The 25,396-nt window shown below is 37.7% G+C and overlaps 1 protein-coding gene across 2 annotated transcripts in view; it reads right to left on the reverse strand.

The window, feature by feature from the left end:
- The window catches only part of UNC79 (unc-79 homolog, NALCN channel complex subunit), a 282,068-nt gene that overhangs the window by 198,774 nt on the left and 57,898 nt on the right, over positions 1 to 25,396 (reverse strand). For both annotated transcript variants that reach the window (XM_044932849.2, XM_044932848.2), the window contains exons 3-5: positions 23,200 to 23,345; positions 18,367 to 18,537; positions 8,777 to 8,869 (exon numbers count right to left, since the gene is read on the reverse strand). In XM_044932849.2, coding sequence (XP_044788784.1) covers positions 8,777 to 8,869; positions 18,367 to 18,537; positions 23,200 to 23,345 — 410 coding nt within the window. The remainder of the gene's footprint in view (positions 1 to 8,776; positions 8,870 to 18,366; positions 18,538 to 23,199; positions 23,346 to 25,396) is intronic.

Genomic DNA, 25,396 nt, shown 5'->3' on the forward strand with positions numbered 1-25,396 from the left:
ACTTTATCAAGTTTTATTTCAAGATCCCTGAAAAGTATTTTATTTATCTTATTAGCATAGGAAATATTAAGAAAACTCCCTAGGAATCATACTTTTATAATATAAACTTATATTAATGTAATTAAGAACGATGCAGAAAAAAAAATTGCTTAATCATAGTAAAAGTTCACATTAATTGAGTGTTCATTTTGTGCCAGGTATTGAGCTTAAGAGCTTTAAACATTATGTATTTCATAACCACCATGTTGTAGCTAGAGAACAAAAGTTTGGTTTTCTATCTTGCCCAAGTTTGGATAGATAGCAAGGACAGACTGATGGATTAGAAATGAGGTCTTTTAGCACCAATTCATCTAGTTGAGGAATCCTTAAAAGCTATACAACGGCAAGCTTCTTTGATTTGCCTATGTTTACTTGTGGAAGAAAGATATTTTCACCCTAGTTGGATACATATTTGATATCTTCCCTAACCTATCTTCCAACCTTATCACAGCACTGAAGCTGGTCTCCCTTTAGTCACTGATGACCTCTGAGTCGTTCAGCTCCATGGAGACTTTTCAGTCCACCTATCATTCGACCTTCATCAACATTCAGCACTGCTGAACACCCTCTTTCCTTGACTTAATGACTGACCCTCTCCCGTTACCTGTGGCAGGCAGTGCTGTTGCTACTCAACTGCTGTAAGCAACCCTTTCTTCTTTGTTCAGCTCCCAGTACACAGACTGCAAAGCAGGGCAATTTGCCAGATTTTGTTGCAGCTGGGAAGGCCACATGACTCAGTGCTGACCAGCAAGACGTAATGGAATCTGCTGGGGAGCTTCTGAGACTCATTTTTCCTCTTTGACAAAAGGAAAGAGGCACACCAGGAGACTTTTCTCTAATCATCCTGACTGATCCTATTTTTGAAAGGATTTGATTGGATATATTTTTGAAACCCATTTTTTAGATATGGTTCTTTAAGAATATGGACTTCCTGGGTGGCTTAGTGGTAAAGAATTCTCCTGCACTGCAGGAGACATGGGTTTGATCCTTGAGTCAGGAAGATCTCCTGGAGAAGGAAATGGCAGCCCACTGCAGTATTCTTGCCTGGAGAACTCCATGGACAGAGGAGCCTGGCCAGCTATAGTCCATGAGGTCATAGAGAGTCAACACAACTTAGTGACTGAGCATGCATGCATGTAAGAATATAATAACCTCCACTGTGGCATATCTCGCAAACATGAGAAGAAATTCAAGAGAAACCCAAAGATGGCATCTCAGACCCCTGATACAGCTATCTCCAAGACTTCCTATTAAGTTACAACAAACATTTTTATATCTTAAAGCCTATATTAGTAAGCCAAACAGCTCTCTGTCTCCTTGGCAAGCTCCTCCTCTTCCATTGGGCCAGTATCTGCTGGAGTTCCTGAAGGTCTGATCATAAATAAAATCCACTTTTCATTCTATGTCTCTCATGAGCAATGTCACACTCATATACAGCAATGCTTCAGAAATACTACAAGTTCCATAACAGACCATACCAAATACTGCAATAATGTGAATCATAAAAATTTTTTGGTTTCTTCAGGCATATAAAAGTTACGGTTGGACTATACTATAGTCTATTAAGGGTGCAATAGCATTTTATCTAAAATAAAACAATGAACACACCTCAATTGAAAAATATTTCATTGCTAAAAAATGCTAACCATCATTTGACAATGCAGAGATGCTACAAAACTTTGTAAAAAAAAACACAAGATCTGTGAAACATAGTAAAAGAAGGTATGACTGTACAACTTGACTTATCATCTATATACAACTCAGTGCATAATAGCAATGAACACGAGGGCTCAAAGTTCATTAATTCTAGCCCAGAATTCTGTACTGGGTTAAAGACTCATAATACAACTTCTTAATTACTATTACCTCTTTTTTCCTGAAGGAAGCTGATTTATTTGCATTTTTGTGTTTTGCTGTTGTTCAGTTGCTCAGTCATGGCCGAATCATTGTAACCCCAGGGACTTCAGGATGTCAGACTTTCCTGTCCTTCACTATATCCTGGAGTTTGCTCAAACTCATGTTAATTGACTCAGTGATGCCATCCAACCGTCTCATCCTCTGTTGCCCACTTCCCCTCCTGCCCTCAATCTTTCCCAGCATCAAGGTCTTTTCCAAGGAGTTGGTTCTTTGCATCAGGTGGCCAAAGTATTGGAACATCAACATCAGTCCTTCCAATGGAATTCAGGGTTGATTTTCTTTAGGATTGACTGGTTTGATATCCTTGCTATCCAAGGGACTCTCAAGAGTTTTCTCCAATACCACAGTTCAAAAGCATCATTTCTTTGGCACTCAGCCTTCTTTATGGTCCAACTCTCACATCTGGACATGACTACTGGAAAAACCATAGCTTTGACTAGATGGACCTTTGTCAACAAAGTGATGTCTCCGCTTTTTAATATGCTGTCTAGGTTTGTCATAACCTTTCTTCTAAGAAAAAACGTCTTTTAATTTCATGGCTGCAGTCAGCATTCGCAGTGATTTTGGAGTCCAAGAAAATAAAGCCTGTCACTGTTTCCATTTTTTTCCCATCTATTTTCCAAGATCTGAGGGGACTGGATGCAATGATCTTAGTTTTTTGAATGTTGAGTTTTAAGGCAGATTTTTCACTCTCCTCTCTCACCTTAATCAACAGGTTCTTTGATTCCTCTTCACTTTCTTCCATAAGGATGGTGCCATCTGCATATCTGAGGTTATTGATATTTCTCCCGACAATCTTAATTCCAGCTTCAGCTTCATCCAGTGCAGCGTTTCATATGATGTACTCTGCACTCAATATGCCAGCAAGTTTGGAAAACTCAACAGTGGCCACAAGACTGGAAAAGGTCAGTTTTCATTCCAATACCAAAGAAGGGCAATGCCAAAGAATATTCAAACTACCACACAATTGCACTCAATTCACATGCTAGCAAAGTAATGGCCAAAATCCTCCAAGCAAGGTTTCAACAGAATGTGAACCAAGAACTTCCAAATGTACAAGCTGGGTTTAGAAAAGGCAGAGAAACCAGAGATCAAATTGCCAACATCCGTTTGATCACAGAAAAAGCAAGAGAGTTCCAGAAAAAAATCTGCTTAATTGGCTATGCTAAAGCCTTTGACTATTTGGATCACAACAAACTGTGGCAAATTCTTAACAAGACAGGAATACCAGACCACCTTACCTGCCTCCTGAGAAATCTGTATGCAGGTCAAGAAGCAACAGGTAGAACTGGACATGGAACAACAGACTGGTTCCAAATTGGGAAAGGAGTATGTCAAGGCTGTATATGTCACCTGCTTATTTAATGTCTATGCAGAGTGCATCATCTGAAATGCCAGGCAGGATTAAGCACAAGCTGGAATCAAGATTGCTGGGAGAAAAATCAAGAACTTCAGATATACAGATGACACCACCCTTACGGCAAAAAATGAAGAGGAACTAAAGAGCCTCTTGATGAAAGTGAAAGAAGAGAGTGGAAAAGCTGACTTAAAACTCAACATTCAAAAAACTAAGATCATGGCATCCAGTCCCATCACTTCATGTCAAATAGATGGGGAAACAAGGAAAACAGTGACAGACTTGGGCTCCAAAACCACTGTAGATGGTAACTGCAGCCATGAAATTAAACTATTTTTAATGAATTTCATGAAATGAAATTTAAAGATGCAAGCTCCAAGAGTTGGTGATGGACTGGAAAGCCTGGTGTGCTGCAGTCCATGGGGTCACAAACAGACACGGCAGAGTGATTGAACTGAACTCCTCTGTCTTTTCTAAATCCAGCTTGTACATTTGGAAGTTCTCAGTTCACGTACTGTTGAAGCCTAGCTTGAAGGATTTTCAGCATTACCTTGCTGGTATGTGAAATGAGTGCAATTGTACAGTAGTTTGAATATTCTTTGGCATTGGAATAAAAACTGACCTTTTCCAGTCCTGTGGCCACTACTGAGGTTTCCAAATTCACTGGCATATTGAGTGCAACACTTTAGCACCAGCATCTTTTAGGATTTGAAATAACTCAGAAGGATTTCCATCACCTCCACTAGCTTTCTTCATAGTAATGCTTCCTAAGGCCCACTTGAATTCACACTCCAGGATGTCTGGCTCTAGGTGAGTGATCATACCACTGTGGTTATCCAGGTCATTAAGATCTTTCTTGTACAGTTCTTCTGTGTATTCTTGCCACCTCTTCTTAATCTCTTCTGCCTCTGTTAGGTCCATACCATTTCTATCCTTTATTGTGCCCATTTGCATGAAATTTTCCCTTGGTATCTCTAATTTTCTTGAAGAGATCTTGACGAGATCTCTCCCCATTCTATTGTTTTCCTCTATTTCTTTGCAATGTTCATTTAAGAAGGCTTTTATCTCTCTTTGCTATTCTCTGGAACTCTGCATTCAAATGGGTATATCTTTCCTTGTCTCCTTTGCCTTTCACTTCGCTTCTTTTCTCAACTATTTGTAAGGCCTCCTCAGACAACCATTTTGCCTTTTTGCATTTCTCTTTCTTGGGGATGGTTTTGATCACCACCTCCTATAATGTCATGAGCCTCCGTCCATAGTTCTTTTGGCACTCTGTCTACCAGATCTAAACCCTTGAATCTATTTGTCACTTCCACTGTATAATCATCAGGGATTTGATTTAGGTCATACCTGAATGGTCTAGTGGATTACCCTACTTTCTTCAATTTAAGTCCGAATTTGGCAATAAGGAGTTCATGATCTGAGCCAGTCAGCTCCCAGTCTTATTTTTGCTCACTGTATAGAGTTTCTCTATCTTCAGCTGCAAAGAATATAATCAATCTGATTTTGGTGTTGACCATCTGGTGATGTCCATGTGTAGAGTTGTCTCTTGTGTTGTTGGAAGAGGGTTTTTGCTATGACCAGTGCATTCTCTTTGTAAAACTCTGTTCTCCTTTGCCCTGCTTCATTTTGTACTCCAAGGCCAAACTTGCCTGTTATTCCAGATATCTCTTGACTTCTTTCTTTTGCATTCCAGTCCCCTATGATGAAAAGGACGTCTTTTTTTGGTGTTAGTTCTACAAAGTCTTGTAAGTCTTCATAGAACCGCTCAACTTCAGCTTCTTCGGCATTAGTGGTTGGGGCAAAGACTTCAATTACCGTGATATTGAATGGTTTTCCTTGGAAGTGAACTGAGATCATTCTGTAGTTTTTGAGATTGCACCCAAATACTACATTTCAGACTCTTTTGTTGACAATGAAGGGTACTCCATTTCTTCTAAGGGATTCTTGCCCACAGTAGTAGATATAATAGCCATCTGAATTAAATTCGCCCATTCCTGTCCACTTTAGTTCATTGATTCCTAAACTGTCAATGTTCACTCTTGCCATCTCCTGTTTGACCAATTTCAATTTTTTAGGACAGAGAGAATTATTACTGAGGTTATGTGTAGGTTTTTCCCCCAGTGTTATTAAGATATAATTGACATACAACAATGTATTAGTCCAAGGTATATCATCTTCTCTCAAATATTTTAAAGACATCTTGAAAATAACATGTCCAAAATAGACCTCACGATCTTCCCATAGAAGCCTGGTCTTTCTCTTCCAGTGTCTTCTTTCTCAGGGATATCCTATATGTCACCAAACCTTAACAATATTTACTTTCTGAATAGCTCTCAGATATATCCACTTTTCTTAGCCTCAATAAATCCTGACTTTTACATGTACAGATAAATGCAATGGCCTCCTCATGGGTCAATCTGCATCCACTCTGGCTCCTTTTATTCCACCCTAAGCTGCAGCTAGGGTGACACATATGTGCGTGCACGCTCAGTCGCTCAGTCATGTCTGACTTTCTGTGACCCTGTGAACCATAGTCCATCAGGCACCTCTGCCCATGGGATTCTCCAGACAAGAATACTGGAGTGGGTTGCCATTACCTCCTCCAGGGTGTCTTCGCAACCCAGGGATTTAACCAGCATCTCTCGCATTGGCAGGCAGATTCTTTATCACTGGGCCACCTGGAAAATCCCAGTGACACACACACACAAACACTCAAAGTCTTTGAGTACCTCCCCATTAGACTCAGGATGAGCGCAGGACTCCCAGAGCCCACAGCATCCTGTGTGTTCTGACCTGTGGGTGTCTACAGTCTCGTCTCACACCAGGCAGCCCTCACTCTGAGCTCCGCTACAGTGACCTGTCAGTCCCACCTGCGTGCAAGTTTCCCTTCTGACACATAAGATCCCTCTGCCTGGAAAGCTCCACTCCCTGATAGGCCTTGTTAATGCTACTCATCCATCAGTCCTCAGACCAAAGGTTTTACTCCCAGAAAAGCTTTCCCTAATCTCTTCAATAAAAGAAAAATCCCCTTTTATAGGGTCGCATCATAGCACAATGTACATCATTCAAAGCACTTGTCACAATCGAAACTGGACACTTGCTTATGTAATTATTTGGTTAATGTCTTCTCCCTCCACCACATGATAAGCTTCACGAAGACAGAGGAGGGGTTGCACCTAGCAGACACTCAGTAACTGCTTGTTGAGTTTATAAACGGTCCTCTAGATTGGGAACTGTGTGAAGCCATGACTGCTTTCTCTGCTCTGGGGTATTTCTCTTCCACAGGGTCTGCTCCTCTCCTTGTATTTGCTACATGAACCTTGTTCAGAGGGAGGCCACTGACTATCCATGAACAGACCCAGAGAGTTCCTTTATTTAAACTGCCTCCTCTCCCAGAATGCCCACTTACCCTGTCAATCAAAATTCTATCTGATTTTAAGACCCATGATCAAGTGGCACAAAGCCTTTCCTGATCATTTCAACCCATACAGTTCTCTCCTCTGATGAATTAACAATATCTGTAGAATTTATCTGGTACTTTTTACATACTACTTTACACTGTAAATTAATCATTTATGTGAATAAGCCTAATCTTCCCAATTAGACATAAGCTCCATAGCAAGCACCATGTCTTACATTTCAGGGTGGTTTTCACAGTGCTGAGCACAGAGGAATGTACACAGGAGTTACGCAATGAATTCCTGGTACCTGAGCAAGAACTCGGCTCTATTCCTGATATACAATCAGGTACAAGGATCAAGCTTCCACTGGCTATCTCCCCCAATAAAAGTTCAAAGGATAATAATGTCCTACCCATTTGGTCACAGAGAGCCCCCTGGTGGACAGCACCTCACTTCTTCCGTTTCCCCCACCACCAGATTAACTTGCTGTCCCACATGTCATTCTTAGTATAGAATAGCTGGCTATACATGTCCCGCCATGAACAGATGAAGACACAGATTTAGAAATAACAGAAGTAACACTATTTGATAGCAGTGGTTTCCCAAGGAAACATTCAACTCCAAGAAGGCAATGGCAGATTGTAGAGATCCATGTTTCCATTTACTGAGCAGTGTCCATGATGTGCCAAGTCATTATGCTGAGGAAGCACTTCACACAGACCTAAGCCAGTAAATCCTCACAACAATACTTGAAGTTATTGCAGGAAGAATTATTTCCATTTCAGAAGTGAGAAAATTTAGTTTTAGGGAAGTTAAAGAACTTGCTCATGGTTAAGCTAACTGGCAATTTGCACTGAGCTCAGATGTGAACTCACATACCCTTAACCTCAAAGCACATGATTCTACCCGACCTGCTAAACTGCCTCCCAACGTGGAAATTAGGACCAAAGCCTGATGTAGAGTTTAGTTAACTAATAGATTCTCAGAGACTTAGATAACTAACTAGAGACTTTAACGAACTAGATTCATTATATTCTAATAAATATAAATGACATTATGAGGCTCCTTTAAGCCAAATAGAGATATGAGCTATAACTTCCTCCAAATATATATTTTAATTAAACTCATATAATAATCATAAGGGATTTCATATTTGAAGGATGATATTCCAGATTAAGAAACATTAAGATTTTGAAATGAAAAGAAAAAATTGGTTTCCTCATCCTGAGTCAAAAACTCAATTATTACTCATTATGTAATTAAGTAGAAGGTCAAAAACAGGGCCCCCAAATTTGTCTATGTGCCTAATGAAAATAAAAATTGAGATCATGTCTTAGCATGTGACTCCAATAGTCAGCCCCTTTTAGGTTAGTTTCCCAAAGTTCATCTGCAGTGACACTGATAAATGGAAATCAAACAAAGTATATCAGATTAAATCTGCTTAACATTACTAGTAATCAAAGAAACACAAATCAAAATGAGATATTGTTTTTATCTAGTCATTTCTACACAAATGTTATAGCACTCAATAACAGGGTACAGTGTACTTTCATACATAATTAGTGGGAATATTGAAAATTTTTTCAAGCCCTTCAACCCATTAATCCCTCTTTTATGAACTTACTCTAAGGAAACAGTCACAAATATAATAAAAGATTTATGTGCAAGGATATTCATGTGGTATTAGAGTAGCAAATTCATAAAACATTCACAGTGGTCATCTTCAGTTGTTAGAACTGCAGGTGATTGTTTTTATTTTTATTATTATTATTTTATTTTTATTTCAATCATTGAATTATTTCTATATACTTATATTCAAGCCATTTCCAGTGTTCTAAAACTGTTCTCCAATATTCTAAAAATATCACTAACCAATAGGATTACTACTAACATCCAGAGGCAAGTAAAACTTATTTCAATTTTGAAATCTGTTTTCTAACACAACTCCAGTTGTCTATTCACCAAAAGAAAATCTCCTAAGAATTTCTAATTTGCCTATTTGATATCTTATTCAATTATTGGTCTTGGAATTAATAAATCCATCCAAATTTCCACTTACCTGGGTTGGATGTGTACTGCATTGCAATCATTAGCATGGATGATGCAGAGAGATTAACATGGGCAGGAACGCCTTCTCTCCTTGAGGAACCCACTAAAACCAAAATTATTTTGATTAGACACAATTTATACATATATATTTGTATATTTATTTATATATTTTGTTACTACTTTGCATAGGGCAAGAGAGCTGAAAAGAAACTTGAAAAAATCAATAGAGGTTTTGCATAAATAAAATCACAAAATTTGTCCTGGCACACAAACACTACCGTAGTCTTTATCATAGGCATATTTAGTGAGAATCTTCAAGGCGCAGGAATAATGCCAGAATGTAATGTAATAGTTACATCAGAATTTTACTTAGATGTGATCTCTGTTTCCAATATGTTTTTATCTAGGTAGAAAAGAAAGAAAAAACAAAATCCTCCGTGTATCCAAATACAACGCATGTCGAAGTTTATCCCAATAAGAAAGTAAAAATAAAAGGTTTTTTAACACGACTTGAATGTATTAAGCGATGCAGCTGAAAGAGTCTACCTATAATGGGCACTATATTCACTTAGTAACAAACACAAATTTTAAATCATGCATAATAAAAAACAATATATTAATTTAAAAATTATTTTCAACTCTCACTTATCATTAAACAATTTTATTCAAACCTTCACATGTAACTTCAGCAGCAGCAGCTTAATCACCATGACAATCACTCCTTTACTTTTCCAGAGCTTACCATTTTCATATCCACCTGAGTTGTTTGAAATAAAGCACTTTTTGAATCTGTGAATAATGCTGTTGCTGGACATTTTATCCTGTCCCACAGTATTCAATCACAAGGTCAGTTGGATTCTTCAAAATTCATCTTATAGCAGTAAAATTGTGAATGCCATGTGATAACCACTTACACATTGCTTTTAAGACATCTTTAAGTGGCCTGTTTACAAAGACATCCAACACTGTTTCAAATCTCTCTTTTTTAGTGAGTGTATCAGGTAACCTCTGTAAGCATCCAGAACTAGCTCTGACGGAGGTCACTCGAGGTAACATGTTGTCTCCAGTGTACTTTATTATTCTAAGCACAGTAACAGAGAGGGCCCACAGTAGAGAAACTTTACAAGGACTCAAATAGAAAATAGAATTCCTTTTCTGGGATAATTGCAGGAACAGCAGAAACCTTGCCTTATAGTTGGGCTCCTGTGGCAAATTGTCAGGAAAGCACAAACAGAACAGTAGATAGTGAATAAACACGCTCATAAAGTCAACTCTCCATTTCCAACACACACTGCAGAAGACCACCAACACAGCCAACAAGAAAGAAGCAGAGAGCCCTAAAATCTGTCTTATTTTAAAACATTAAAGTGCAATGTGTAGGAATAATATCTCACCTACGGCCAAGAAGAATAAGGTAACATAATAAAACACACATATAAAAGAAGTATTATAGCACTAAAAGAGGTTTATCATATAATGAAAAGACAAAAAAAATTTAACATATTCTCTTTTAATTTACATTTTAAAAATGAGCACCACAAGGGACACTGTGGCCATTACAATAGTTTACAGAAATACAGAAACAAATAAAATGGATCTATAATTGAGTCCCATTTACCTGAGCTGGTTTTTCTTAATCACTTACTTCTGGGATGCTGCTAACCCACCAGGCCAGTGATAATCAGGAACAAAAATTAGCTTGGTTATACAATATAAATAAGTATTAATACTTATGCAAAGATATGAAGATCAGTTCACTGATCTTAGATGTTAAAGTTGATGAACTAAGTAATCAAGGAAAAAAATATTTGGGCCAAATTCAGACTTTAGCCAAGGAGCTTGTTCAAATTGGGCTTCCCTGCTCAGACGGTAAAGAATCTGCCTGAAATGCAGGAGACTCAGGTTCAATCCCTGGGGAAAGATCCCCTGGAGGAGGGCATGACAACCCACTCCAGTAGTCTTGCCTGGAGAATCCCATGGACAGAGGAGCCTGGAGGGCTATAGTCCATAGGGCCACAAAGAGTTGGACACGACTGAATGGCTGATACTAATACTTGTTCAAATTCAGCTTCAGGGGGCCCATATCTAGAGAGTCTAACTCAGTTGGGAAGCAGGAAAGCTGTGTTTAATAAAGACATCAAATGATTCTGACCAAGTGGACCTTGGAGCTACATTTGAGAAGTACTACTAGAGGGATGAGAATAAGAAAGGAAATACTTCTGGGGCAGTTCAGTGGTTAAGACTCTGCCTTCCAATGCAGGGGATGCAGGTTTGTTCCTTGGCTGGGGAACTAAGATACCATATGTCGCAGTGTGCAGCCAATAATTTTAAATAAATAAAACTTGGGAAAAAAAGAAAGGAAATATTTAATAAGGTGTCCAGATGTGGGAGGAATAATTGCACACCCTTGGGTTCTTTGGTTAAAGGGGAGAAAAGCAAAAGAAAGTGTAGCCTTCGACATAGGCAAGGAAAAATAATTATATGTATACTATATCCATTCCTTTGGGGACAAGTGTTTCACCTTTGTTTAAATTCATTTCCAACTTAAATTAGAAGTGTTTCTTAAAAATGAAAACTATTAAGGGAGGCCAAGAATCACTGTGCCTGGAGGCACAGTGGGAGAGATGCCCAAATATCTCAGATGATTTAGGTGAAGTTCATTTGGAGAACAGTCCAAATGGCTTGGTGACTTTTGGATGTCCCTCCTAACCCCTACAAATCCATGCTCTCCCTCAAGAAAGGTCAGCACCAAAGCCAAGAGTGTTCCCCTGACTCAAGCCCTCCGAAACCGACTCCAGCACTTCTTTAAGCAGACTGTGCCTTGCAATTTCTTAGTCTTCTAATGGACTGAACAAAGTCACCACAATTCCAATTTAATAAACATGCAGAGACACACATCATTTATTGAATCTTGTTAAAAAGGCATGACGCAAACAGACATGCAGCTTGTCCTCATGAGGATGTATAAGGTCAAAGCTGCATACAATGGAAGGAACCAGAAAATTAATCAAAATAAGGAAATTTTACATGCAATATTGTGCTTAGGAAATACAATTAACTCTTAAGACCTATTCCTCTTAAGACCTGATCCTCTTAGCCCTACCAAAACAATTACTATATCATCCCCTCCTTCTATGAACAACAACAATTTCTTAATCTGTTCCTGCATTTTATAATTCCTAATACATTATCAGAAATAGCTCTTATATGATTCTCCGCAAAAAAAAAAAAAGTATAGTGGAAAGCCATTTTATAAAAGAGAAATCAAATTTTGCACAAGAATACCAACCTAATTATTAGGACTATGGCCTAAGTCACTTGACTTCATAGTTAATGCTCTAGTCACTTAGTCACACAGTATTTTTTCAGTATCTCCTACATACGAGGCATTATTCTAGATGCTGGGACACAGCTGTGTATAAGACAGGCAAGTCTTTGTCTTTATGAAGCTTAAATGCTAGAATTGTGCTGTACAATATAGTAGCCACATGTGGTTAAATTTAAACCAATCAAAAGTAAATCAGGCATAGTGGTAAGAATCTACCTGCCAATGCAGCAGACATGGGTTTGATCCCTGGTCCGGGAAGATTCCACATGCCTTGGAGCAACTAAGCCCATGCGCCACAACAACTGAGCCTGTGCTCTGGAGTCCACAAGCCCCAACTCCTGGGCCCTTGCCCTGCAATAAGAGAAGCCAGCGCACCACAGAGAAGAGTAGCCCCCGCTCTCCGGAACTAGAGAAGGCCCACATGCAGCAACAAAGACCCAGCACAGCCATAAATAAAAAATAAATGTTAAAAAGTAAGCTAAATTAAAAATGCAGTTCCTCTGTCTCATTAGATATATTTCAAGTGTTCAGTTCCCACATGTGGCTAGTGGCTATTCTATTGAATAGCACAGGATTTTATATAACCTTTCCATGACTGCGGACAGTTCTGTTGTGTTATTCTAGAGGAACAGGAAACAAATACCTGTGAAGAAATACAAAGCAGGGCAAGGGAATAGGTAGAAAATGATGGAAGGTCCTGTTTGAGCTTGAAGGTAAAGAAGGGCCTCTGGGAAGCCGTAATACTGGAGCTGAGACTTGAAAGGAGCGAGCAAGCAAATCATGTGACCATCTGCAAGACGGGCTTGTGAGACAGAGGAAAAAAGCCTGGAGCAAAAGCAAAACCTGGTGACTTTATGAAACTGCAGCAAGGCCAATATAAGCCCAGCAGAGCGAATGCTAGCGGAGGCAAGGGATGAAGTAGTAAAATAAGCTGGGGCCAGATAGCAAGGCAGAGGCGCTGAATTTGATTTGCAGGAGTGATGGGAAGCTAGTAGTTGTTTTCAAGAAGGAAATGACATAATTTGATTTCCATGTTTGGAGGATAGCTCTGGCTTTTTGGTGGAGAGCAGGCTCTGGGAGGGCTAAGAGTAGAGGCTGGGAGACCAGCTCAGAAGTTATTGGATGCTGTCTACCTTTTTAAGGGGTACAGGGAAGGGAATCACCTGGGAAGAAAAAAAACATTCTGATGCCAGTTCTGCTATATGACAGAACCATTTCCTGTGCTGCCTGGATTAGCAAGTGGCCTCTGTTTGTGTAAGCAGTGGTAACTGTGCTCCCTGAGACAGGGTTTGAGCATAAGATACCTGTGCTGTCAGGCCATATGGGTTCAACAAAAGATACCATGACCCTGAAGTCTATGCAGCATTAAAATATATGCTAAGATTGGTAGATAAATAAAAAGTCATAGAGACAGGATTGCCCATCAACACAAGAGGTATTCTGTCAGGTTCTATGAGATCAAAAACTGGTATAACAATTACTGTTATTATATGACACACTCTCAGGAAAAATTCCCAAGCCCCAGCAGATGGCCCCTTATTTCAAGTAATCTTTAAGATGATGAAATTTGATGTCACGTAATTTTGAGCAGAATATTGGAAAGGGTTGCAATGAGATTTGACACGTCTGTCATTTGACTGTGTGTTTTGGTCTGTTATAAACTGGTATAACATCAGACAACATTCAAAGGCCATTATCATATGTTATGCCATGGCCTTCAGAACAAACACTGTGATGTAGACAGGAACGTTATGATTATTCACAAATTTACAGCTAAAGAAACTAAAGTTAGATAAGATTGTGAGATCTGCCAACAATCAAAGGACCACAATTCAGTGCTTCTGAATTCCTATTCCAAAATATTTCTCATAATTCAATATTAAAGCTCCTAAATATATATATACTAAATATACTATTATATAGAATTGATGCTTTTGAATTTTGGTTGGAGAAGACTCTTGAGAGTCCCTTGAACTGCATGGAGATCAAACCAGTCAATCCTGAAGGAAATCAACCCTGAATATTCATTGGAAGGACTGATGCTGAAGCTGAAACTCCAATACTTTGGCCACCTGATGTGAAGAGCCAACTCACTAGAAAAGACCTTGAGGCTGGGAAAGATTGAAGGCAAAAGAAGGGACGGCAGAAAATGAGATGGTTAGATAGCATCACCAACTCAAAGGACATGAGTTTGAGCAAATTCCAGAGATAGTAGAGGACAGGGAAGCCTGGCATGCTGCAGTCCATGGGGTCACAGAGAGTGGGACATGATGTAGTGACTGAACAACAAAAAACTATAGTAATATCTACCTTACAAAAACAGTCATTAGCTAATAAAACATTTTATATATAAAATACTACTTAAATTCATTAATATCTTACATTGGTATTTTACTGTGTTTTTTTCTATTATATTTACTTATTAGTGTTTGGAAGATCATAGAACATAATATGCATCCTCTGTAGCAGCAGTAGAACAAAAAAATGATACAGGGCCAAAGGCTTAGAAGCAGATATTCAATTAAATCATACAATTGCTTTTAATTCCATGCAAAGATCTAAATGAATCTTTGTTGTCTAAGGGTAAGTGACTTTTGAGGAAATTAAAGTTGGAAAAGAAACTAGATGAGACTACAGTTCAGGATACCAAGATCCACTAGAAGGATCTTTCACAAATTTAATTGCTCAGCTTTGTTATTCGCTTTAAAATAACGTATCCTACATCAAATAATGTTCATTTGGGACCTCTTTTCCTTTTCTCTGCCAACATCCAAACTTCAGTTTGGTGCACAATCACAGAATCTTCATGGAAAAAGAGAGATTTCCATGGTGAAATGCAAATAACTTTCTCATTCTTAATAATTCCTTTATATATATGTATATTACACAAAGCCTACTGCACACATATGGAATAAAAACAAGTGGATCTTAATATATATACAAGATATATATATCTTAATATATATACAATCTTAATATATATAAAATAAAAACAAGTGTATCTTAATATATATATAATATATTATATATATATACAATAATGTATATACATTTGTATATACAATATATACAAATATATATAAGATATATATTTACCAATATATATCTTAATATATATACAAGGCAATAACAAAAAAAGGTTATGTCAAAGAAAGTTTTATAATAAATTACACTTTGCTTTGCAGCACCTCAAAGGAGTTATTTAAAATAAAAGCACATACAGTATACTAACGCATATATATGGAATTTAGAAAGATGGTAACAATAACCCTGTGTACAAGACAGCAAAAGAGACACTGATGTATAGAACAGTCTTATGGACTCTGTGGGAGAGGGAGAGGGTGGGAAGATTTGGGAGAATGGCATTGAAACATGTAAAATATCATGTATGAAACGAGTTGCCAGTCCAGGTTCGATGCACGATACTGGATGCTTGGGGCTGGTGCACTGGGACGACCCAGAGGGATGGTATGGGGAGGGAGGAGGGAGGAGGGTTCAGGATGGGGAACACATGTATACCTGTGGCGGATTCATTTTGATATTTGGCAAAACTAATACAATTATGTAAAGTTTAAAAATAAAATAAAATTTAAAAAAAATAAATAAAAATAAAATAAAAGCACAGTACTTGGTTTATTGACAAAAATGGCATAATAGATTTAACTGATATACATACAGGGCTTTTCAACTGAAAGAGCTGCAATACCTCATTAGGTCTACTTGAGACTTCAGAGTTTCATCTCCTAAGTCCTTAATGATATCATCATTTAACACCCGAAAAACTGTCCGTGTATTACATTTGACCTTGCAAATACCATATCAAAGAGGTTAAAGCTTTTTTGTCCTAAACACTTTATCAAGTACTCAGAAAATGCAATGTCCTTTATCTCAGGCCTTAAATAAAAATATTCCCATAGAAATTAAATGCTCCCCTCTAGTTCTGGTCAGAAATTTTGAACACGGAAACAACCTCCCAAAATAAAACCAACATGGATGCAAGCAACAGACACACATTCTCACATCGATTCAGTTTGACACGATTAATCTGGAACCCAATTCCCTCCATCTTTGGATCTGTGTCCTTTTTATCTACTCTGGGAAAAAATAAGGACAAAAGAAACACCTGAATCATTTAACAGAATTGGCTTTAAAGGTAAGTACCCCAACTTATTCTCAAAGATTTAAAGATGACAAGGATTGGCTACATTCGAATCTCAGGAATGGTGACAAGAAATGAAACAGTCAAAACTAGGAGACTAAAACCAGAGGAACCAAATAAATGAACCAGATCAGCGATTGCATTGAAGGAAGATATGCCTCTTACATAAAAAAAGATTGATGTTATTTAACCTAGAATAATTAAGCTAGAAATAACCTTAGAGATGGAACATTTTTTCTAAACCTCTCCTTCACAGTTAAAGAAGAATAGGGCCCCAAAGACAGAAATGATCTGTCCCTACCCTTTAAATAAATACCAAGCTACTTTACTAACAAGCATTGCAATTTTCACACAGATTTTATAAACTTAACTTACTATTTTGTTTCCCTCAGTTGCCAAGGCTTACACATTTAAATAAGTGAGGATTCCAACGTGACTACAGGCTATGTTTTAGAGTACATTTCTAAGTAGAAACTAATAATCCAGGATGAAGAAACAAGTTGCCAGTTGTCACATGCTCAGTCACTCCTAAGTATAACCCCAAGGGCCTGATATATGTAGTACCTCTTCCAAAATTATTATTTCTAAGAAGGACAGATATAGTGAGTTACACTCAGAAAGATACAGACCCACCTGCTATTCTTTTCTTTTTAAAGTCTCTGCTTAAGTTGAACTGTCAACATACTTCTAAAAAAAAATACAACTATACAATTCTAAGGCTGTATCCACAAGTACTTTGTCAATAGAGTTACACAGAATGAAAAAAGAGAACTAAATTAAATATTCTAAAACAGAATTAAATATTCTATTACTTGAACAGTATAATCAGTCTGCTCATTTTTAAAAGCTATATAATTTAGGCAGAAGTCAGACTCTTTTTAAAGACATGAAAATTACAATTCCACAGCTAAAATTAAACTCAAGTGTAAAACAAGTAAATGAGGCTCAAAGGTACATTTGTTTACCAATTGTTATTACAAAGTGACGATTTTAATACAATTGTTAAGTGCATAACATTAAACCCGTAAAAATTGATCTCTAGGAATTGAATGTGACCAACACAGGCATTATTATAGAATGAGAGTTGAGAGAAGGAGAGAAGTAAACCAACACTTCTTGAACACTAGGCATTACGCCAGCACCCTACCGATGCTCCAGTCAATCATCTCAATGGTCACAGCAACCTTAGGAGGCAGTATTATCACTATTCTCACTTTGCAAACAGAAAGGTTAGGTGACTTGCCTAAGCTCATACAGCTAGTTGGTAGCACAGCTGTGATTTGAATCTATATCTGTTTGATTCCTAAACCCATAATCTTTTCAGATTATCTACTGAAACATAGATTAACTAATCATGTATTTCTTTAAAAAAATACTTTCAAAGGATTTTGATCGTAAAAATCACAACCCAACTTCTTTTTTTTCTCTCTGTTATCACATCTGGATAACAAGCCTGCAGAAATAAGCTTATAAAAATGAAGCAGAATTCAAATTGAATCCATGTTCATAATAGTACCTGGCACATGAGTCGGAAGCTTTTGCTTTTTTCAAAGTGTTCTCATAAACTTTGACTCACTATGTCATCACAACACTCTTGTTAGGAAAACTGATACTATCATCACCCTGGAGATGAGGTTTACTATATGAGCTGCCGATCTCACAGAGCAGATTATGGACAGAAGTGAGACTAAAGAATATCTAGATACCCTGACTCTATCCGTTGTTCCTCCCAGCACACCCTGCTGCCTTCAGATGCAAAAGATAAGAATTTCTACGTCCCAGACAACATTTTGCTCCGTCTTTTTTTCTAAAGTTGCAAAAAATACTCTAATTTATATGTAGGAAATGTAGACTGTGCTTTGACTCGTTCTTTCTTCCTATTCTATAAGATCAAACTATGTGCATAAAATAATTCTGAGGTTTTATTGTCTTTTCATGTCTTTGATGTTCACCGTACTATTCATGCTAAGTGACTGAATTTTAATCAAAGCACATGTATACAGCAGTGATTATAATCTTGAAAATCTACAAACCTAAAACAGCAAAAGCAATTTCCATTCATACATCATACAACACATAAAAATAATCTAGTATTAGGTAGGACTGAACTTACGTATAGCCATTGGTAGAAAAGATGTGCTAAGATATTCAATAATATCCTTGTGCAGAAACGGAGGAAAGGTAGCTAAGGTTGATATCATCGTGTAGGGCAAGGTACTCAGAATATCATCACTGAGAAAGGGTAGCAAACATGTAGTTGTATAAAAGATTGACTGTCCAAGGTCTACAAAACAAAAGCAAGTAATCAGTCATTGCATATCCTGCATTTAACAAAAAAGCTAACTTTACATTTTAAGCTTTTATGAAATGGTTTAAATTGCAAGCAACTATCACTGCCTTCTTTTAAGAGTTCTGTATAGCACCTGCACAGTATTTGATAAATGATAGAATTAACAAATATAAATACAACACCCAGTCCAGGTTCGATGCATGATACTGGATGCTTGGGGCTGGTGCACTGGAACGACCCAGAGGGATGGTGTGGGGAGGGAGGAGGGAGGAGGGTTCAGGATGGGGAGCGTATGTATACCTGTGGCGGATTCGTTTTGATGTTTGGCAAAACTAATACAGTGTTTCAGGTTTAAAAATAAAATTAAATTAAATTAAAAAAAAAGAAAATAAAGATGCATTTGCAAGTTAAAAATATATATATATATAAATACAGTTGACTTGTGAACAACACAGCTTTGAACTGTGTTAGGTCCATTTTTGTACATGGATTTTTTTTCAATAATTATAGTATCTGTAGCTCAGACGGTAAAGAATCCACCTGCGATGTAGGAGACTTGGGTTCAAACTCTGGGTCGGGAAGATCCCCTGGAGGAGGGAATGGATACCAGTATTCTCGCCTAGAGAATTCCACGAACAGAGGAGCCTGGAGGACTACAATTCCATGGGGTCACAAAGAGTCAGACACAACTGAGCAGCTAACACTTTTGACTATTTTTTCATCTTCATTTTACAGATCTTTAAACTAAGTGTAGGAGGAAGTTTGTGGTCAATTAGAGATCACAACAAATGGAATCCAAAGAACTAGGATTTGAGTCTTGATTCTATCCAAACCGTTTCAGCTCCCTGCCCTTGGGTGAGTCATTTATCAAATCCTTTGTTTTTGAGGCAGAGACAGCTGCAGAAATTCCTGATTTTTTACTGTTTGCGGGGCGAGGGCGAGGGAAGGTGGTCAGTGCCTCTAACTCCTTGAGTTATTCAAAGGTCACCCATATCTATGACATGAGCTTTTCCTCAACACTTTATCCATCTTCAGTCATATTACTCCCTGATTTCATAAATCAAAAGCACTTCCACGTGATAACGAATCCTGAAATCCCTCCAGCATTCTTACCTCCATTACATTTTATACAAGATAACCGTGGCACAAAGATGTTAAATTATTTTCCAACGGGAAGTTTCAGAAAACTCAAGGGCAAGGCTGGAAATAAAACCAGGCTATTTCTGCTCCATCAACTGAACAATCTTCCTACATCTGAAGTCTCAGGCAATGAGGTAATTGGCATCTTCCAGCACAGTGGCAGATTCAGCATACACCAACGAAAGGAAGCTGTAAACTGATACTGCACGACCCTGTGCATTTAGTTACAAATATCACAGAAGGACGTGTCCCCTGGTAGTAATGTTTCTATCAACGTTTGTAAGTGATAGGAACAATACCTACCTCACTTCATTAGGATTGTTAGGAGGTTTAAATGAACAAAACATAAAGTACCTAGCATAGCACACAATGTGTGCTCCACAAGTATCAGATATGAATATTGTTACTATTATTATTACCTGCACAAGGAGTAAAAATAGAAGACATTCAAAAATCATAACTATTTAGCTTTAGAACGCAAGTAGACCAAACCACATCACACTGAGTATATGAGTATATATTTTCAGATTTCTGCATCTTACGTCATCAGCCAAGTCTTGACAATGAAAACTTTGATCATTTTCATATCCTTTATAAAAGAAATTATTAGATTTGTTTGTCTGGTAGCAGACTGAGCTTCTTAGTGGTATTTTGATGTTATTTCCGATTATCATTAGAATTAATTTGCACCCCCGACTGACAGCAGACAGACACACTGCGCCCTGGGAGGTGAGGGTCAGTCGACCTTGGGCTCAAACCGATGAAACAGAAAATTCACAAGTGTTTTACTGAGAAATGATTGCAGCTGTGCACAATAGACACCTCAGCTGCATTTTAGTTTAGGTACAGAACACTGGCACGGAAAGGAGCCTGAAGCCCCCCCGAGAAATTTTCATAAGAGGAGGCTGAGGCCTGAAAATGGAAGTGTTTGCCCAAGATCACGTGAGAGTAAGCAGCTGAACCACAACAAAAACGCAGTTCTGCTGGGTACACCACACTGCCCCACGCGAAGACACAGCCTCCAGCCCTGAAGGCAAGGGCTCTCCAACTCAGCGCATAGAGAAGTCGCCCAGAGAGCTACTTAAAAATTCAGATCCTCAGGACCCATCCCTCAGTCATTCTTGTTCAAAAGTTACAGCTCGGGAACCAGAATTCCCTGCTTCCAGCTTCCTTGGAAATTCTGATGCTGTTCACATCAACCAAAGCAGTGTTGTACTGTTTTATGAACCTCTCTGGTGCCTGGAAAATCCCATGGACGGAGGAGCCTGGAAGGCTGCAGTCCATGGGGTCGCTAGAAGTCGGACACGACTGAGCGACTTCACTTTCCCTTTTCACTTTCATGCATTGGAGAAGGAAATGGCAACCCACTCCAGTATTCTTGCCTGGAGAATCCCAGGGACGGGGGAGCTTGGTGGGCTGCCGTCTCTGGGGTCACACAGAGTCGGACACGACTGAAGTGACTTAGCAGCTGGTGACTCAGATGGTAAAGTGTCTTGCTTACAATGTGGGAGACCTGGGTTCAATCCCTGGGTTGGGAAGATCCTCTGGAGAAGGAAATGGCAACCCACTCCAGTACTCTTGCCTGGAAAATCCCATGGACAGAGGAGCGTTGTGGGCTACAGTCCACGGGGTCGCAAAGAGTCAGACACGACTGAGTGACTTCACTTTTTCTTTCTTTCTTTCTTTCTTTCTAAGGGATGGTCTAGTTAGTTTTTTCTACCTTCTAAGATCTGTTATGCAGAATAAGAACACAGCCCATAGATAATAGGAAAGAGGAAGGTCACAAAATAGCTGCGCATATAAGAGTAAAAATATAAATCATCTTCCCTGAAATTGTCACAATTTACACATGAATTGCCGTTAGATGGGCTGTAAGATACCAAACAGAATGCTTTTATCTCAGTCAACGATCCCTAATAAGTGGTCCGCCCCAGGGTCAGAAAGGCAGTCACAAAGGAAAAGCACAGGCAAGTTCATCACCACAGTCAGCTCCAGGAATATTGTATTCAGAGAGACATGACCTTTAAGTTCTCAGCTGGGATAGGATCACAACAAAAGTGACTAGGCTTAAAACAGCAGCAAAATGGTACAATAAACAAACTCACAAGTTTCTACATTTTTTTATATTCACTGTAATATAGAATCGCAAATATAAAAAATTAATAATCATTATATCATCATTTTTCTAAAAGCAGGCTTTAAATGTTTGTTTAAGAACACATCTTACTAAATAAACCATTGAGAATTCTCTTAGGAAAGTTAGCCGTAACTAAAAGACAAAATAACCACCAACCCATTTCCCAAATTTCAACTTTTTGTGCAGTGAAACTTTGGTTATCATACCTCTATGGACCAAATTATCAATGCTTTTAAAGTTAAGACAACTGATGTATTAAAAGCTCATTTGCTGCAAAAAAAAAATCCTTTTTTCTCCCACACAGTAAGTCCCCTACATACAAACTCTCACGTTACGAATTTTCAAATATGCGAACGTGCCCCTGTATGCCAGCTGAGGTACTGAACTACTGTACTTTTCAAGGTACTGTTCAATAAGATTTAAAATGCTCTCTCTATATCTGTGTTTGCTTTTTATGTATTATCTATGTGAAAAGTATTATAAAGCTATTACAGTACAGCACTATATAGCTATGACTGTGTTAGTTGGGTACCTAGGTTAACTCTGTTGGACTTATGAACACACTGGACTCACAAATGTGCTCTCAGAACATAACCCATTCATATGTAGAGGACTTACTATATTTAATACTTAAGCAGTAGATACTACTGAGCTCCTTTTTATGGGTTAGAAGAATCTGGTAAGCATGCAAGCTAATGAAATTGACTAAAGACTGCAGAAAGGGGAAGAGTTAAGCAAAGAAGCATGCTCTTGGGCTTCTGTCATAAAGCATCATTAATACATGTATACTATACGCCATACACAGCATGCATATACTATACACAGCATATAGCACCACTATACACTGTACCATGTGGTCAACATTTTCTAAAAACCACTGATAGTTAAATTTGGAAAAGTTCCTAGAGATTTCTTCATATCTAGCCTCCTGGGTTAGGAGACAGAAAAAATGAGTCCCAGGGAGATTCTGTGATTTGCTCCCCAAAATTACAGAATTAGTTAGTAGACTTGACGTGTCCTTCAAGCTCCACCTCTTACATTTTTCTGGGGGTTGACTAGTTTTTAAAACAATCCCCAAACCATAATTTCAACCAGTCTCCCTGATAAGCAGGTCGGGGTGAATAAGAAAGTTCCTTTTATAGTTTTCCTCCTTTCTCAAGCCCATTGCCCCCAATGTAGACCCACTTGGATATCATCCCTCTGCCTATAAAACAGCAAAAAATGATAGAACAAATGATAGAAACCATAATTAAGTTTCAGTGTAAGAAAGGCTTTAGCCACACAAAGACCTTTCAGGCAATGTATTATAGTAACAGCAAGGGTCTCCAGTATCCATAAGCGTACATGTATATTTTCAAAAGTTTTGATTAAATGCTCACCATGTTGGCCATGCTGTAGTAAAGGAACTAGATCCAGGAGAGTCACCAAAGTCACGTAGAGGCCTTGATAGTCCAAAGAAGGGTAGTCTGACAAGTGAGCATCACGACTTTGCAGGCCACGTTCAGAGGGTGCATCTCGCAGGACGCTGTAAAGGAGGGAGCGAGTAACAGTAGGGTTGATGGAACTGACCTGCGGTCTTAGAGATGGGGTGAGTGGGAATGGCACAGGAAAAAGACACATGGTCATGGGCACTGTCAAATTGGAGGCATCTTGGTTTTCCTTCTTCCCTGTGCGGGACAAAATGCTGTTGGGGGGACAAAGAAAAAAAAGAGACAACAAAGACACAAAGAACAGCACATTACATTGAAATGACACTCTAAAACAAATAATAAAACACCAGATACGTCCCACATAAGATGCAATTGCCACACCAGCAGCATCTACCAATCTAATACAGGTCACACAGCTTCATGCTCAGAGATACCAATAATTAAGATTTATTTTGTGGAAGTTGCATTGCATCTCATGTGTTATCTGGTTAGTAAGGAGCAAAAATATAAAAATGCATGTTTCAGTGCCAAACCCATGTTTTACAGTTTATTGATTTGATGAAGGAGGGGGTTTCCTGGAAGGAAAAATCACGGCTTTAATGAGTTAGGGCTTTTATTCCTAACTAAAAGGAGCTTTCAAAGCAAAGGAAGTTTTCAGCAAGACTGTCGTAATCAGGTAAGTAAAAACCTGCAAAATATAGGTATGGCACTTGCAGAAACATGTTTTAGCAAAGAATAAACATGTGTGTTTATTAAGAAAGTCTTAAAAATCACATGTTTATTGCATCAAAATAATGTCTATATGTATATTATGATACTGTTTCATGACATTCTGTCAGTATCATTTGAGATAATGAAGTTTAAACAGGCATATGAATTTAGAAATAATACATATTTCTAAAATGTTAGCTAAACTACATTGGAAAAGCTATAAAATAATATAGAGTAGATGGTCCATAGCATATGTTTGTGAACTAATGATAATGGTTATTTATGTGTGTTTTTTAAATTTTGCATGTTGGGGAGGAAACATTTTATTTTATGAATACGAACAGTGGTTTATTAAATAGTTACCTTCAAAATTCTAAAGACTAAGCAAGCAGTATCTGTCATATAGCTGCACATCATACAATAAGATCTTATATATTTCTGCTGCTACTTACGTTATTATTCAACAAAACTCACTAAAAACTAAAGGAAAGATAATTTACAAAGTTAAAAAAAGTTTAATGGGAATAAAAAGAAATTCTTTTAAAAAATTGGCTTTCTTTTAGCATTAATTTTTAAATAAAAACCTTTCAGGAAAAGCAATAAAGCAGAAAAGTTGTTAATTTAAACATAGAAGAAATGATTGCTTAGCCAAATGTTTAGGTTTTTTTAAATTAGACTATACTATTTAATCATTAAAGACAATAGCTATACATTGTAATGATAATATCTGCTGCACTTACAAAGTGCTTTGATAGAGTACACCTCTATGTTAATCAAAATAGATACCAATTTAAAAATATTTCATTACATATTTTATACTTATTCTATGTGCATCAAACATTACTAAGTTCTTAGTTAATGCTATTACATTTACAGTTTTACAGTAGTGTGAAGAATTGGTTAGTGTCAAGCATGCTTGCTATTTCAAATTTACATTTATTTTTATTTACTCTTAGTGCAAAACATGTTACAATGTAAGAAAAATGACTACATGCTTTTTATTTTCCATGTGCCTAATTTACCTCAATTTCCTTTGTCTTCTGTTACCCAATGTCCAGGGGAAAAACAATTAATAATAATAAAAATAATTTCAGAATAGTTATGTTATACTTCTTAGCAATAAGCAGCTTAAGATTTAGAGTAATTTTTTTTCATTTTTAAAGGGACTTAATATACCTTTTTTGTGTGTGATGTATTTTACTCTGTAGTCTTACACTTTACAATGGGATAATATCAACATTCCAGTTACCCCTGTCTGCCTACATCTACCATAAATACCATCAGATTTTCCATTAGATTTTATATTTTCGTCATAAAACTCAATTACTCCTAAAAGTACCACCTTTAAATGTTAAATTCTTGATAAACCCACTCATCAAAAATCTGTTTTAACACTATAGGATTTTTCCCACTGAAAATTTCCTTAAAATCACAA

This window comes from Bubalus bubalis, chromosome 20 (genome assembly GCF_019923935.1).
Source record: "Bubalus bubalis isolate 160015118507 breed Murrah chromosome 20, NDDB_SH_1, whole genome shotgun sequence".
In the NCBI taxonomy this organism is placed as follows: domain Eukaryota; kingdom Metazoa; phylum Chordata; class Mammalia; order Artiodactyla; family Bovidae; genus Bubalus; species Bubalus bubalis.